The sequence below is a fragment of the Scyliorhinus canicula genome, chromosome 16, assembly GCF_902713615.1.
Source record: "Scyliorhinus canicula chromosome 16, sScyCan1.1, whole genome shotgun sequence".
In the NCBI taxonomy this organism is placed as follows: Eukaryota; Metazoa; Chordata; class Chondrichthyes; order Carcharhiniformes; family Scyliorhinidae; genus Scyliorhinus; species Scyliorhinus canicula.
The window spans coordinates 92,085,939-92,101,340 of NC_052161.1; the positions used below are offsets into that span (position 1 = coordinate 92,085,939).

The 15,402-nt window shown below is 47.0% G+C and overlaps 1 protein-coding gene across 1 annotated transcript in view; it reads right to left on the minus strand.

Annotated features, from left to right (window-relative positions):
• Nucleotides 1-15,402, minus strand: part of LOC119951033 (alpha-2-macroglobulin-like) — a 226,915-nt gene that overhangs the window by 118,450 nt on the left and 93,063 nt on the right. Inside the window, exons 13-18 of the mRNA XM_038774067.1 lie at nt 9,644-9,779; nt 5,858-6,377; nt 5,457-5,645; nt 4,747-5,013; nt 602-747; nt 143-146 (exon numbers count right to left, since the gene is read on the minus strand). Of these exons, the coding sequence (XP_038629995.1) occupies nt 143-146; nt 602-747; nt 4,747-5,013; nt 5,457-5,645; nt 5,858-6,377; nt 9,644-9,779 (1,262 nt within the window). The remainder of the gene's footprint in view (nt 1-142; nt 147-601; nt 748-4,746; nt 5,014-5,456; nt 5,646-5,857; nt 6,378-9,643; nt 9,780-15,402) is intronic.

Below are 15,402 nucleotides of genomic sequence, written 5' to 3' on the forward strand. Positions count from 1 at the left end.
CAGAGAATGAGACAGAGTGAGAAGGGGTTGAAGAGAGAGGACGAGAAATGGAGACAGAGGGAGAATGAGAGACTGACAAAGAAAGAGAGGAAGGGAGACAGCCAGTGGTAGTGAAACAAAATAGAGAGGGAGGGAGAAAGACAGAACTAGAGGGAGAATCAGAGACAGTCAGAGAGGGAGAGGCAGACAGAGGGAGAAAGAGAGCGAGAGACAGAGATAGGGAAGGAGAGAAGTACAAAAACAGACAGAGAGGCAGAGAGAGAGACTGATGAAGCAGTGTGGGAGATGGAGAGAGAGTGGCAGAGCAGATTGGAGAGCGGGAATGTGATAGAGCAGATTGGAGGTGGAGATGGAGAGAGGGAATGTGACAAAGCATAAATAGAGGGGGGAAATAGAGAGAGGGTCTATGACAGAGCAGATTGGAGGGGTAAGTGGAGAGAGGCAGTGTGGCATAGCAGAAACAGGGTAAATGGAAAGAGGGAGTGTGACAGAGCAGATTGGAGAGGGAGATGGAGAGTGGGAGTGTGACAGAGCAGATTGGAGGGGAAGGTGGAGACAGAAAGTGTGACAGAGCTGAAATGGAGTCTGGAGTTCACCTCACCTTGTTCCGAAAACATTTGGAAACCTGGAATTTAGCGCTGTCACCAATTGTTTCCCCATCAGGGAGAATGGTAAAGACTAGGAGGCGAGCAACCGGGGAGAGATCAGCATTGATCGGGAGAGAGAGGTGGAAATGTCCTTTTGTACCTGGGGAGGGAGAGAGAGAGATAGTATGAGAGAGAGTGAAAGTGAGAGCGATAATGAGGGAGTATGTGTGTGAGAGAGAGATAGATACTGAGAGTGCGTGTGTGTGAGAGAGAGAGAGCGAGTGAGTGAGAGAGAGACATGTGGGTCAGGATAGCCGTGCAGTCAAAGGCATTGCATTTAGGTCGCAATCTGTTCTGGAGGTGTAGTTTTGAATCCCACTCCCAACGTGTTAGGGAGCGGCACGGTGGTTAACTGTAGAAGCTAGTATTTCTAATACACATAATATAGGTAAAAGATAGCTGTTTAAGCGTAAATATTAAGCCCCAGTTTTAAATTAAGGATTAAAAAACACATATTCTGCAAATTCATTGACATAGTTTTAAAGTAACACAGAAGTCTGATAAGACAAACACTTTTCATTACATTTCTCCAAGGAAATGAAAATGAAATGAAATAAAAATCGCTTATTGTCACAAGTAGGCTTCAATTAAGTTACTGTGAAAAGCCCCTAGTCGCCACATTCCGGCACCTGTCCGGGGAGGCTGGTACGGGAATCGAACTGTGCTGCTGGCCTGCTTGGTCTGCTTTAAAAGCTAGCGATTTAGCTGAGTGAGCTAAACCAGCCGCTAAGGGCTGAATCTATGGCAACGAGGTGGCAGGAGTAAAGGCTCTACTGTTCTCATTTCACCCCACTCGTGATAACAGCCTGAATCACATTCCATAACTTATACAGGCGGAAACATTCTAGACTATGTTGCCTTGTTTTTAATAAATGGACCGTTAGAACATCAAATCAAATATATTTGATTCCAACATTCTCAAAACATAACAATTTCATAGAAGCAGCATAATTCACTTTACTAGATTAAAACAGCCAGTTTGATTTACATTTTTCAAGTCATTGTCCAGCATGGCATGACAAGATAACATGAAATCTCCATTGTTACAATAGCCAAGTCATCAGAAAACCAGTTTTTGCTGGTAAAGATAAAGCACAATATTGCATTCTTTAACATACAGAAGTATGCATATACGCAACAATTAGAAGTAATGTTACATATTGAAGATGGACGGCTTGCCGTCAAATCAAACGTGTTTGAGTCTAACCCAAACCAATTAGGATTATATTGGGGTGTGATCAGATGATTTAAGACAGATATCAAACAGTATAACTGAAGAGTTTCATTCCACCATTGTTTAGGTAGGTAGCTTTTGTTGGCTTTTGGTAGGTTTTGTTGGTAGGTTAGAATCATCAATACTTTGATCTGAACTATTCACTGTCTCCCTGTATTCATATTTCATTTTCAGACTTTGACTTTTAAAGGTATTTTTCGAGCTGTTTGCCTAAGCAAGAAGATCATTTTTGTGATTCTTTGAAGCTTAAAATTGTCTGCAAATTGCCTTTTAAATGACTTTCAAATTGTAATCAATAGAAGACAAATAAAACAATTCTTATTTGCACCTGAGAAGTTTTAGCTTAAATTTCTCCTGAGTTCCAGTAATCGCAAAGTGCAGCTGGTAACCCGAATGGTTTTAAAATCCCTCAACTGGCACAGTCGAATCCTACATTAACACTGATGCCTCACAGCTCCAGGGACCCAGGTTCAATTCCGGCCTCGGTGACTGTCTGTGTGGAGTTTGCATTTTCTCCCTGTGTCTGCTTGGGTTTCCTCCGGGTACCCAATTTCCTCCCACAGTCCAAAGATGTGCAGGTTAGATGGATTGGCCATGGTAAATTGCCCTTAATGTCCAAAAAGGTTGGGAGGGGTTACTGGGTTGCGGAGATTGGGTGGAGGCATGGGCTTAAGTAGGGTGCTCTTTCAAGGGCCGGTGTAGACTCAATGGGCAATGGCCTCATTCTCTACTGTAAATTCTATAAGGCAGAGTGAGAGAGCCACAGAGAACGGTAAAGACCAGGACATGAGCAATTGGAAAGATATCAGTATTAATCTGGAGAAAGAGTTGGAAATGTCCTTTTGCACTGCAGAGAGAGAGTGTGAGAGAAAGAGTGAGGGAGCCATAGAGAACGGTAAAGATCAGTAGGTGAGCAACTGGATAGATATAGGTATTGATCAGAAGAGAGAGGTGGAAATGTCCTTCTGTACCTGGAGAGAGAGAAAGAGTAAGAGAGGGAGTGAAAGGGAACAAGAGAGAGAGTGAAAGAGGCAGTAAAAGAGAGAGAAAGAGTGCGAGAAGGCTAGAGAAAGTGAGAGAATGATAATGAATAAGAGAGCCCATAACACTAAAGACCAGGAGGCGAACAGTCAGAGAGATATCAATATTGAACGGGGAAGAGAGGTGGTAATGTTCTTTTGTATCTGGAGAGCGTAAGAGAGTGAGTGAGAGAGTGAGACAAAGTGAAAGAAGTTGAGAGTGACAGAGAGAGACAGAGTGAGAGAGAATGAGAGAGAGACAGAGAGAGTGTGGCACTGTGATAAATGTAGGGATTTCAGATATATTGTATTGTAGCTATTTGGTGCAGTAAGGTTTAGTGTGTGCTTGACGCTGCAGTCATGCCTTTAAAATAAATTCTAGTTTGAAAGATAACTGTTTGAGCCAGAGGTAGAATTAAAGCAATTGAAACTTGGGCTGATGGAATGTTGCTTAGATGAAGGGGTGGATTTAATTAGGTTCCAGCTTGGTAAGACTGTGAGGAACCAAGTTGTCGGGCATTTTGCAGAAAAGCAGGGTTCGTGAAGAGTGAGTTGGAGATGTGAGCAGAAGTCAAGCAACTCAGTTCAGTCAAACATATGTCTGCAGCTCGATGAGCAGTTCCTTTCCATGCAGTTCAGAAGATGTAATTAGAAGGTCAGCTGAAACAAGTTGAGAAGCATTTTCTCGAGAAATGCAGCCAGAGTTTCTTCATGGTTCTGAGAGGATTTAGGTATTTTCTTTAAAACAGTGTCAAAGGATATCTCCTTCACAAAGAACATCTCTGAAAAGCAAGTATCCCTTACGGCTAACTGTTATTAATTCATGTTGTTGAAGTGTCTCTTTGCACTGTGCAGGTTGGTGCTTCGGACAGGTAGCACATGTTGTGACCATGTTAGAGATATTTTTGTTGATGCCAGGCCAGTAAACTGCCTGCCTTCCTCTCCTTTTACATTTCTCAATTCCAAGATGTCCCTCGTGAATTTTGTGTAGCATCTCAGAGCATAAACTCTGTGCAATCACAATTTGATCATTTCTTAACAATAGCCCATCAACTACTGTTAACTCGGTTTGAATGTTTTGATATTGTGGACATCGTCCTTTTGGTCAACCATGTGGAGATGGTGCAGCACCCTCAGCAAGGTTGCATGTTTCTTTGTTTCTTGTTGGATAATCTGTAGCTTCTCATCAGATGCCGGAAGATTCTCCGTACATAACTGAGTTTGAGCTTCAATGTCTCTGATAAATTCAAGTGGTGTGTTCTCTGTAGCAATGGATCTGGATAACTTACCAGCAATGATGAGTTCTTTTCCAGTCGTGTATATCAAGTTAAAATCATATCGGCGTAACTTCATCATGATAAGCTGTAGACGAGGAGTCATGTCATTTAAAATATTCTCAATAGTGTGGCCCAACAGCCTGTGATCCGTTTCCACGTTGGAAGCCCGTACACATAGTCGTGGAATTTAAGTATTCCCGTGAGTAATCTGAGACATTCCTTTTGTATCTGTGCATATCTGCACTTTGTCGCAGTCATAGCCCTTGAAGCATCTGCAACAGGAACCCAATCAGATTGATCGTTCTGCTGTGAAAGAACTGAGCCTATTCAATCCTGACTTGCATCAGTGGATATCTTGGTTGCTCTTTTCGGGTCGAAGAAAGCGAGTATCGGTGCGGTCATAAGTTGATGTTTAAGATCCACCCATTCACTTCGATGCCTTTGTGTCCATTTGAAAGTGGTGGACTTTCTGATCAGATTGCGAAATGCAGATGTTCTCGATGATAGGTTTGAGGTAACCTTGCTCAAGAAATTTACAACACCCAGAAATCTTAGAACAGCCTTCTTACCTTCTGGCATTTTCATATTTTGGATTGCAGAGATTTTTGTGTTATCCGGTCTGACACCTTGAGAGAATATGGCATCTCCAAGGAAGTTTAATGAGGATTGTGCAAATGTGCACTTTGCCTGGTTTAATTTCAGTCCAAACTTATGGATTCGTTGAAAAATATTCTTCCAGCGACAAATGTGTTCTTCTTTTCTCGTGGACCAAATGATTATGTCCCTTACAACATCGACACCATCAGTCATCTGCTCCATTATCCTATGGAAAATCTCTGAAGCGGATATGAATCTAAAAGGCATGCGGCTAAAGCAGAAGCGTCCAAATAGAGTGCACAACAATCTGCTCGAGTCATCAAGCTGCATCTACTAGAATCCCTGCAAAGCATTGAATTTTGTGAAGATACGAGCATTCTCCATCTCGCATGTGATTTCCTCACGCTTGGGGATGGGATAATGTTCCCTGCGAATATTTTATTTAAGTCCTTTGGATCTATGCAGATTCGAAGATCTCAGATGGTTTTTTTTATACATACTAGAGAGCTGACCCAGTCAGTCGGTTGTGTGACTCGAGATATGATTCCTTGTGATTGTAATTATTCAAGTTCTAGTTTCAACCTCTCTCGCAAAGGAGCTGGAGCCCTCCTATGCGGATGAATTACAGGTTTTGCATCTTTTTTAAATAAGATGTTGTACTGGTAAGGTAAAGTGCCCATACCTTTAAATACATCAGGGTACTGTTGAAGGATATGCTGGATTTCATCTTCCATGAGTAATGTGTCCTGAGTATTCATATAGATTCTTTGAACAAGCTGAAAGTCTTTGCAAGCCTGAGTGCCTAACAGGGATGATCTTTCGTTTTCCACTATCTCAAATCGTAGCATCTTCTTTACTTTCTTGTTTTTGACTTTGAGATGACATGATCCCATTGATGCGATCTGATTACCATTGTAGTCTTCAGCCTACTTTCAGCAGGTAGCATCTCATGTTCTCTTGGAATTGTCTTGAGATCCATGCTTCGTCATTGGCTGAAGCCCCAGTGTCAAGCTTGAACAAGATTGGAAAATTGTTAACTTGCACTGTTGAAGTCCATTCACTGATGGAGTGGATCATATTTACTGGTTGAGGAATGCTTGTTGTAGCTTTTTTCAATTCCAATGTAAAACGTGTTTTCTAATGAGAAATTGTTCTTTTCTGATGAAAAATTCTCTTTGTTTTTTTTCTGCTCCGATGAATCTACACATCTAACATTGAAGTGCCTTTGTTTTGGTTTTGGAGTTTGAAATTTTGCTGAAGATCTGCATTGTGAAGCATAGTGATTGAATTTTCCACACTTTAAACATTGTTTGCCTTGAGCCGGACATTTCCCCTTTAAGTGGGCGTTGCCACATCGGTAGCACGTCATGATGTCGTCTCTCTGATGCATGAGACACATTCGCGCGTGCGCAGACTCATTTTCCTCAGTCTCCCATTTCCGTTTGAAGTGCGCATGTCCTGGGTTGGAGTGTGCATGCACAAAATAGCTGCCTTCCGAAACGTGCTTCTTTACTGCCTGCGACACCATTTTAACACTCTCAACCTCATGGTTGACATTCGCTCCTTTTTCACGGTAATAAAATTCAATGTACTGGTTTTTACTCTGTTCATGAGATAAACATTTTTCAATTGCGATTTTCAGCGATAAATCCTGCTGTCTTAACAATGCTTCTCTTATACTCTCATCACTTATTCATACACTATTTTATCCCTGATCAGCGAATCATGCAAGGCTGCATAGATGCAAGTTTGTGCTAATAATTTAAGGTTGGTGACAAAGCTGGTGAATGATTCCCCATGTTTTTGCAAATGTTTGTTGAACCTGAATCTCTCAAAGATTTCATTTGTCTGCGTTTTGCAATAGTCATCAAATTTGTTAAATATTGGATCGAATTAGCTTTTGTCCTCCCCTTCAGAGTAGATGAGAGTTATATATTTCTATTGCCTGCTGATCTGCCATGGATAAAAGCAGTGCTATTTTCCTCGCCTCAGTAGCGGTGGATAATCATGTGCCTCTAGATAACTCTGAAACTGCTGTTTGAATAGTTTCCAATTGGAATTAAGATTACCGGTTGTCTTGAGTTGACGTGGAGCTTGAACGTGGTCTATTGAGGTGATTTTTCTTCAGATTCAAATGCTGCGAAGCTTCCCCAGTTGAATAGTCAGTACAAATTTTTTATTTTTTCTTGCTGTTTCTAATCTAACCTAATCTAATAAGTTTTCGTGAAGTCAATACCTGGTACCATGTTATATTTTATTGTGTAATATCTTGTTGGCCATTTGCTTCTTTCCAAGATGGTTCTATACTCGATGTTCATTACTGCCTGCGCCACTCAAAGTCTTCAATTAAAGCAAATATTATTTATTGAGCAATGGCAACAATTAAACTGTGAGTTTGTTCTCTCTTCAAGAACTACACTAGAGATTAAATTAACAAGATTAAGTATATATTAAATATGATTAACTATACCTGCTATCTCTCTCTACCTCTGGTCACTAGTCACTCCAAACACGAAGCGGTGGGAACTCTGCTTGAGTTTGTTTTTTATACCCATCTCTAGTGCTGCCTTCTAGTGGTTATCAACTTTTACTTCTGTATATTAACCCTTTATATACATACAGGTATGCAAATCACTACACATAGAACATAGAACAGTACAGCACAGAACAGGCCCTTGTTGTGCCGAGCAATGATCACCCAACTCAAACCCACGTATCCACCCTAAACCCGTAACCCAACAACCCCCCCCCCCCCTAACCTTACTTTTTAGGACACTACGGGCAATTTTAGCATGGCCAATCCACCTAACCCGCACATCTTTGGACTGTGGGAGGAAACCGGAGCACCCGGAGGAAACCCACGCACACAGGGGGAGGACGTGCAGACTCCGCAGACAGTGAACCAGCCGGGAATCGAACCTGGGACCCTGGAGCTGTGAAGCATTTATGCTAACCACCATGCTACTGTGCTGCCCCTACATAGTATCACAGGCTATGCAACAGAGCATACTGAATCAGAGGGGATATGCCAGTTCAGTCCAATTAGTGGCTTGCGGTGGGGGGGAAGGGGGGGGGGGGTATGGCTGGGGGGGTTCAGTTCTAAACCAAATGTCTGTGACAGATATTAAGCGAGAAACACAAAACAGGCCAGGATGTGAGCAAGTTCCTTCCAGTATTTCTTTAGCAGATGCTTCTCAACTTGTTTCAGCTCAGCTTTCAATCAAACGTGTCTGAACTGCTTGGAACGAAACTGCGAATTTGGCTCCAGACATATCTTTGACTGAACTACAAAGAGCAAAATGCTTGACTCCTGCTCACAGCTTCATCCAAAACTTCTTCATTAGAACGACGGAGGTTTGGGGGCGACCTGATTGAGGTCTACAAGGTTATGAGAGTGGATAGAGTGGATGGGCAGGCACTCTTTCTGAGAATGAAGGGTCAGTCACTAGGGGACATAGGTTTAAGGACCGTGGGGCAAGATTTAGAGGAGATGTACAAGGCAGGTTTTTTACACAGAGAGTAGTGAGTGCCTGGAACGCGCTGCCAGAGGAGGTTGTGGAAGCAGATACATTAACGTTGTTCAAAAGGCATCTCGCCAAATACATGGATAGGATGGGTATAGAGGGACATGGCACTAGGAAGTTCTGAGGGTTTTGGTCAAGGGTGGTATCATGACCAGTATAGGCTTGGAGGGCCAAAGGGCCTGTTCCTGTGATGTACTGTTCTTTGTTTAACTGACCTGCTTTTCTTTTTTTTAAACAAACAATTTTATTGAGGTATTTTTTGGCATTGTAAACAGTTACAGATAACAGAAATATGCAAGCATCAACGTAAAACCAATACTTCAATCAAACCATAATGCACATACCCGCTCCTCTCCCACAGACACTACCTGCCTATTTATCCCTCCTACTCTACTCTAATCTCCCCCCTGACCTGCTTTTCTACATAACGCCTGATGCCTTAGCTCCACCCAGTAACAACATAATCTTACTGATCTGAAATCTAATCAACTCTGCAGGGAATCCCCCTTAATCCAAACAAAACTCCATTTGCCCAAGCTTTTTATGGTTGCTTAATTGCACCCCAGGCTCCCAACCCTTCAAACCAGGATTCTTTAAAAACATTACTGCAGCAGTCTCACACACACAGTCACCCGATCTTTTCACCCTTACTGCACGAAATACCTGAAATGCAATGCATCTAAAATCTCTACATTCATCACAGGCAGAAAGAAAGAGAGAGACAGAGCGAGAGAGACAGACAGACAGGCAGGGAGAGACATTGAGAGAGAGAGAGAGAGAGAGCCAGAGAGAGAGAAGCCAGAGAGAGAGAGAGAGACAGAGGGAGAGAAACATTGAAAGAGAATGAGAGACAGGAAGACTGAGGTAGGGAGTCTGAGGGAGGGAGTCTGAGGGAGACAGAGAGAGGGGGAGACAAAGAGAGGGGGAGACAGAGAGAGGGAGACACAGAGAGAGGGAGACACAGAGAGAGGAAGAGACAGAGGCAGAGAGAGAGAGAAAGAGAGACGGTGAGAGAGAGAGGGAGAGAGACCGAGGGAGGGGGAGAGAGGGAGGAAAGAGAGAGAGAGCGACCGACAAAGAGCGACACAGAGAGAGGGAGTGATGTAGAGAGACGGAAGGAGACAGACTGAAGGTGAGAGAGAGCGACAGAGAGCAACAGAAGAGAGAGTGTAACAAAGAGAGAGACACACAGAGAGGCACAGAGAGAGACAGACAGATAGTGACAGAGTGAGACAGAGAGTGAGAGAGAGAAAGTGAGAATGGCATAATGACACATTAAATCAGAGCGGGGTGGGCCTCCAGCCCTTTGAGCCTGCTGCTTCATTCAGTATTGTAAGGGCTCTACCTGGGCTTCAGTTCCATTTTGCCTCCCTCTCCCCGAATCCCTGAATAATAGATTCCAGCATTTTCCCAACAACAGGTGTTCTTCGAATTTTGCTGTTTTCTCTCCCACCTTTCCTGACAAGCAGCCGACTTCCAATCTGAGGGGAGTACAAGTGATTGTGGAAAATCACAGCCAGATTATCCACATAACTTCCAACAGAGTATATGGTTTTCCATTTTTCCATTTACCCCCTGTGATGTTCTTTGTTTTCTGAATGAGCATGGCTTTGAAGTGTAGTGTATCACAAAGAACATCAAGCTACGTTTTGAACAAAGCTAATTTATTAACACTACAACTAAATAGATTCGACTTGTTTGCTAAAATATAAAAGATTACAGATTCACTAAATTATGATTCCAATTACAGAGCTCCTGATAACACGACTATTCTCTGCCTCACCTACCAACTTTCTCCCCGAATCAAGAGTATTCACGTGATCCACGTGTATGCGCTTGATCGCCATCTAGTGATTGGATGCAGTTACAGTAAATTGTTAACCCTGCATCATTCTTACAATATACATATTGTCACACTCTCCCCTCCGCCCCCACCCATGAAGGATTTGGTCATGAATCGCCTCCACCTTCTGACCTCCTTAGGGCAAACTTGATTTTCTCCAAACTGAGAAACTCACACAAGTCTCCGAACCATGCTGCGACCCCGGTGGCGGAGCCGACCTCCAATTCAAATGTATCCATCTCCGGGCAATCAGAAAGGCGAAGGCCACCACATCGGCCTCCTTCTTCTCCGGCAGCTCCGTCACCTCCGACAGCCCAAAGATCGCCACCGTAGGGTCCAGGTTCACCTCAAACCCTACAATCCTCAATAAAACACTGCCGCCCAAAAGTCCTCCAACTCCACATACCCCCAGAACATATGGGAATGGTTCGCCGGCCCCCTGCCACACCTTTCACATTTGTCCACTACCTCCGGGGAAAACCCACTCATCCAGGCCCAAATCAGGTGGACGCTATGCACCATCTTAAACTGTATAAGACTCATCATTCCGCAGGAGAAGATTGAGTTCAGTCGACGCATTACTTCACACCAAAATGCTCATCCTACCTCCCCTCCCAACTCCTCCTCCCACTTCCTCATGACCCTCTTCACTAAGGTCGCCGCCTGCTCTCCCAACCACCCATATATGTCCCCTATCCTACCATCCTCCCTTTCATCCAGGAGCAACATTTTCTCCAAATGCATATATTCTGGCCCCTGAGAGAATGAGGGCGGCTCCTTGCGCATAAAGCCGCAGACCTGCCAGTACCTTAGCTCACTCTCCCCTGGTAGCTCAGACCTCTCTCGCAGTTCCTCTAGCCCGGCAAACTTACCCTCCATAGGCATGTCCCTGACCCATACTAACCCTTCCTTTCACCATCTCCTATACATTCCATCCATTCCCCTCAGCGCAAACCTATGATTTCCACACAGTGGAGTCATCACTGACATGCGACCCAGTTTAAATTGCTTCCCACCACTGGACTCCCCGTATAATTCCTCGGAGCAATGGCAGCGGAACTGTTAACAGAGCCCTCAGGCTCATCCTCCCGCTCAACACTTCCTCTAACCTGACCCAATCTGCCCCCTCGCCAGCCTCTCACAAACGTCTCAGCTTTTCCACATTTGTTGCACAATAATAATGCAGCAAAATCAGGAGCTGATGCACGATCAATTGCACAAAGAGGAGAGTTGAATACAACTGAGGCTTTATTACAGTAAGATGTGTGGCCTCCAACAGCAGCTGGCGAAATGGCTGCTGTATGCGGAGCACACATATTTATACTCCGCCTACTGGGCGGAGCCAGCAGGCAGGGACTACCCCCGTACCTGTAGTACAGGGCCTTACCACACATCTCCTAATATATACAACAGTGGTGATTACCACTGTTAAAATTGAGTCCAGCGGGGGTGGCGGAGAACTATATACAAAGGCAAAAAAAATGTTGAAGTCCAGTACAAGGTGCTTTAACAGCCCCGAACCAATGACAGGTTTAGCTGGTCCGGGGCCTTGATCTGACGTTTGGGAGCGACGCAGTGATGGCGGCGATTCCGGTGTCAGTCTGGTCCTTGGTGACTCTGGGAGCATGCCGAAATTCTCTTCATCCTCGGGCGTGGGCAGGGGGAGGACAGATGGTCCTGGGGGGGTTGCTGCTGGGTGCGCCGGGGGAGGGGAGTGTGGCGCCGGGCCGGAGGGGTGTGTGTGTGTGGAACCTGCTGGTGCCAGGTCCCTGAGGGAGACAGTATCTTGGCGGCCGTCGGGGTGCGGTACATAGGCGTACTGGGGGTTAGCATGGAGTAACGGCACCCTTTCAACCAACGAGTCCGCCTTGTGGAATCGTACGTGCTTACGGAGGAGTACAGGTCCTGGAGCTGCGAGCCAAGTCGGGAGCGACACCCCGGATGTGAACTTCCTGGGGAAGGCAAAGAGACGTTCATGGAGTGTGTCGTTAGTCGCAGTGCATAGGAGCGACCAAATGGCGTGCAAAGCATCGGGGAGGCCGGGAGATTTCTGGACCGTAGGGCCAGCTGGACGGCCCTTGCAGACCGTCCCGTTCTCCCTCTCCACCTGCCCGCTTCCCCGGGGGTTATAGCTGGTCGTCCTGCTGGAGGCGACGCCCCTGCTGAGCAGGAACTGAGGCTGTTCATCGATCATGAATGAGGATCCCCTGTCACTGTGGATGTAGGCGGGAAGCCAAACAGAGCGAAGATTGTGTTGAGGGCTTTGATGACGGTGGCAGACGTCATGTTGGGGCATGGGATGGCGAAGGGGAATCTGGAGTACTCATCGACCACGATGAGAATATACGCGTTACGGTCGGTGGAGGGGAGGGGCCCTTTGAAATCCACGCTGAGGCGTTCAAAGAGGCGGGAGCCCTTCGCTAGGCCCACGCGGTCTGGCCGGTAGAAGTGCGGCTTGCACTCCGCACAGACCTGGAAGTCCCTGGTGATTGCCCGTACTTCCTCGACGGAGTAGGGCAGATTGCGGGCCTTGATGAAGTGGTACAGCCGTGTGATTCCCGGGTGACAAAAGTTGTCCTGCAGAGTCCGGAGTCGGTCCACCTGTGCGCTGGCACGTGTACCTCGGGATAGGGCATTGGGGGCTCGTTGAGCTTGCCGGGGCGATACAAGATCTCGTAGTTATAGGTGGATAGCTCGATCCTCCACCTCAAGATTTTATCGTTTTCGATCTTGCCCCGCTGTGTGTTATTAAACATGAAGGCTACCGACCGTTGGTCAGTGAGGAGAGTGAATCTCCTGCCGGCCAGGTAATGCCTCCAATGCCGCACAGCTTCAACAATGGCTTGGGCCTCTTTTTCGACGGAGGAGTGCTGAATTTCGGAGGCATGAAGGGTTCATGAAAAGAATGCCACGGGCCTGCCTGCCTGGTTGAGCGTGGCGGCTAGAGCGACGTCTGATGCGTCGCTCTCCACTTGCAAGGGTAAAGTCTCGTCGACTGCGTGCATCGCGGCCTTGGCGATGTCGGCCCTAATGCGGTTGAAGGCCTGTTGAGCCTCGGCCGTCAGGGGGAAAAGGGTGGACTGGATGAGTGGGCGGACCTTGTCCGCATAATTTGGGACCCACTGGGCATAGTAAGAAAATAACACATCTCCTAATATATACAGGAGTGATGATTACCACAGGAGCACCAATCCCTCTTCTGCTTTTGCCTTTGCAACAGAGTCCTACTGTCAGCCCCTTCTCTGCCCACACAAACTCCGAGATTAACGCATTTGCCGTCTGTAAAAAGGCCTTGGGAAGAAAATCTGGGAGGGACTGAAATACAAACAGGAATCTTGGCAGTATGTTCATCTTTACTACCTGTACCCGCCCCACCTATGTCAAATGCAGAGTATCCCACCAGTTAATCTCCTCCAACAACCCCGTCAGGTTCCAACTATGCATCGTGACCCACTCATTCATTACCTGGATCACCAAATATTGGAACCTCTCCAATGCCACCTTAAATGGCAGAGCTTTGCACCCCTCCCTTCCCGCCCCGAAGCCTTTACTCGGACGGCCTTCCTTTTCCCAACAATCAATTTGTAGCCCGTGAAGGCCCCACATTTCTCCAGTAAGCCCATGATTCTACCTATTCTTTCTAACGGAAGGGTTTAAACTAATTCAGCAGGGGGTTGGGAACCAGAGGCCCTACCCAGTGGGGCGGGGGGTCCCAGAGTAGCGGAGTGGCGCCAACCATTCCGGCGTCGGGCCTCCCCAAAAGTGCGGAATTCTCCGCACCATTAGGGGCTAGGCCCGCGCCGGAGTGGCTCCCGCTCCGCCGACTGGCAGCAACGGCCTTTGGCGACGCACCACCTGGCGTCGGGGCTGGCCGAAAGGCCTTCGCCGGTCGGCGTGAGTCCGCGCATGCGCCGGAGCGTCACCACCGGCGCATGCGCGGTGGAGGGGGTCTCTTCCGCCTCCACCATGGTGGAGGCCGTGGCGGCGGCGGAAGAAAGAGAGTGCCCCCACGGCACAGGCCGGCCGGCCGATCGGTGGGCCCCGATCGCGGGCCAGGCCACCCTGGGGGCACCCCTACCCCCCCCCCAGGACCCCGGGGCCCGCTCGTGCCGCCTGCTCCCGCCAGCACAGAGGTGGTTGAAACCACGTCGGCGGGAGAGGCCTGACAGCGGCGGGACTTCGGCCCATCGCGGGCCGGAGAATCGCCGCAAGGCCCTGCCGATCCGCGCGGGGGACCCGCCGACTGGCGGGGCGCAATTTCCGCCCCCGCCGATTCCCGGGTGGCGGAGAATTCTGGCCACGGCGTGGGCGGGATTTACGCCGGCCCCGGGCGATTCCCCGACCCTGCGGGGGGTCGGAGAACTCCGCCCCTGAATTGTAGCTCCAGTATACAGGATGTTGAGAGTAGTGAGGTCATGAGTAAAGTTTCAAGGTTGCAGGAGTGTACCGTCAGGCAGGAAGGTGGTTTAAAGCGTGTCTACTTCAACGCCAGGAGCATCTGGAATAAGGTGGGTGAACTTGCAGCCTGTGTTGGTACCTGGGACTTCGATGTTGTGGCCATTTCGGAGACATGGCTAGAGCAAAGGAATGGTTGTTGTCCAGGGTTTAGATATTTCAGTAAGCTCAGGGAAGGTGGTAAAAGAGGGGGAGGGTGGCATTGTTAGTCAATGACAGTATTACGGTGGCAGAAAGGACGTTTGATGAGGACTCGTCTACTGAGGTAGTATGGGCTGAGGTTAGAAAGAGGAAAGGAGAGGTCACCCTGTTGGGAGTTTTCTATAGGCCTCTGAAAAGTTCCAGAGATCTAGAAGAAAGGATTGCAAAGATGATTCTGGATAGGAGCGAAAGTAACAGGTTAGTTGTTACGGGGGACTTTAACTTACCAAATATTGACTGGAAACGCTATAGATCGAGTACTTTAGATGGGTCCATTTTTGTCCAATGTGTGCAGGAGGGTTTCCTGACACAGTATGTTGATAGGCCAACAAGAGGCGAGGCCACATTGGATTTGGTACTGGGTAATGAATCAGGACAGGTGCTAGATTTGGAGGTAGGTGAGCACTTTGGTGATAGTGACCACAATTCGGTTACGTTTACTTTAGCGACGGAAAGGGATAGGTATATACCGCAGGGCAAGAGTTATAGCTGGGGGAAAGGCAATTATGATGCGATGAGGCAAGATTTAAGATGCATAGGTTAGGGAAGGAAACTGCAGTGGATGGGCACAATTGAAATGTGGAGCTCGTTCAAGGAACAGCTAC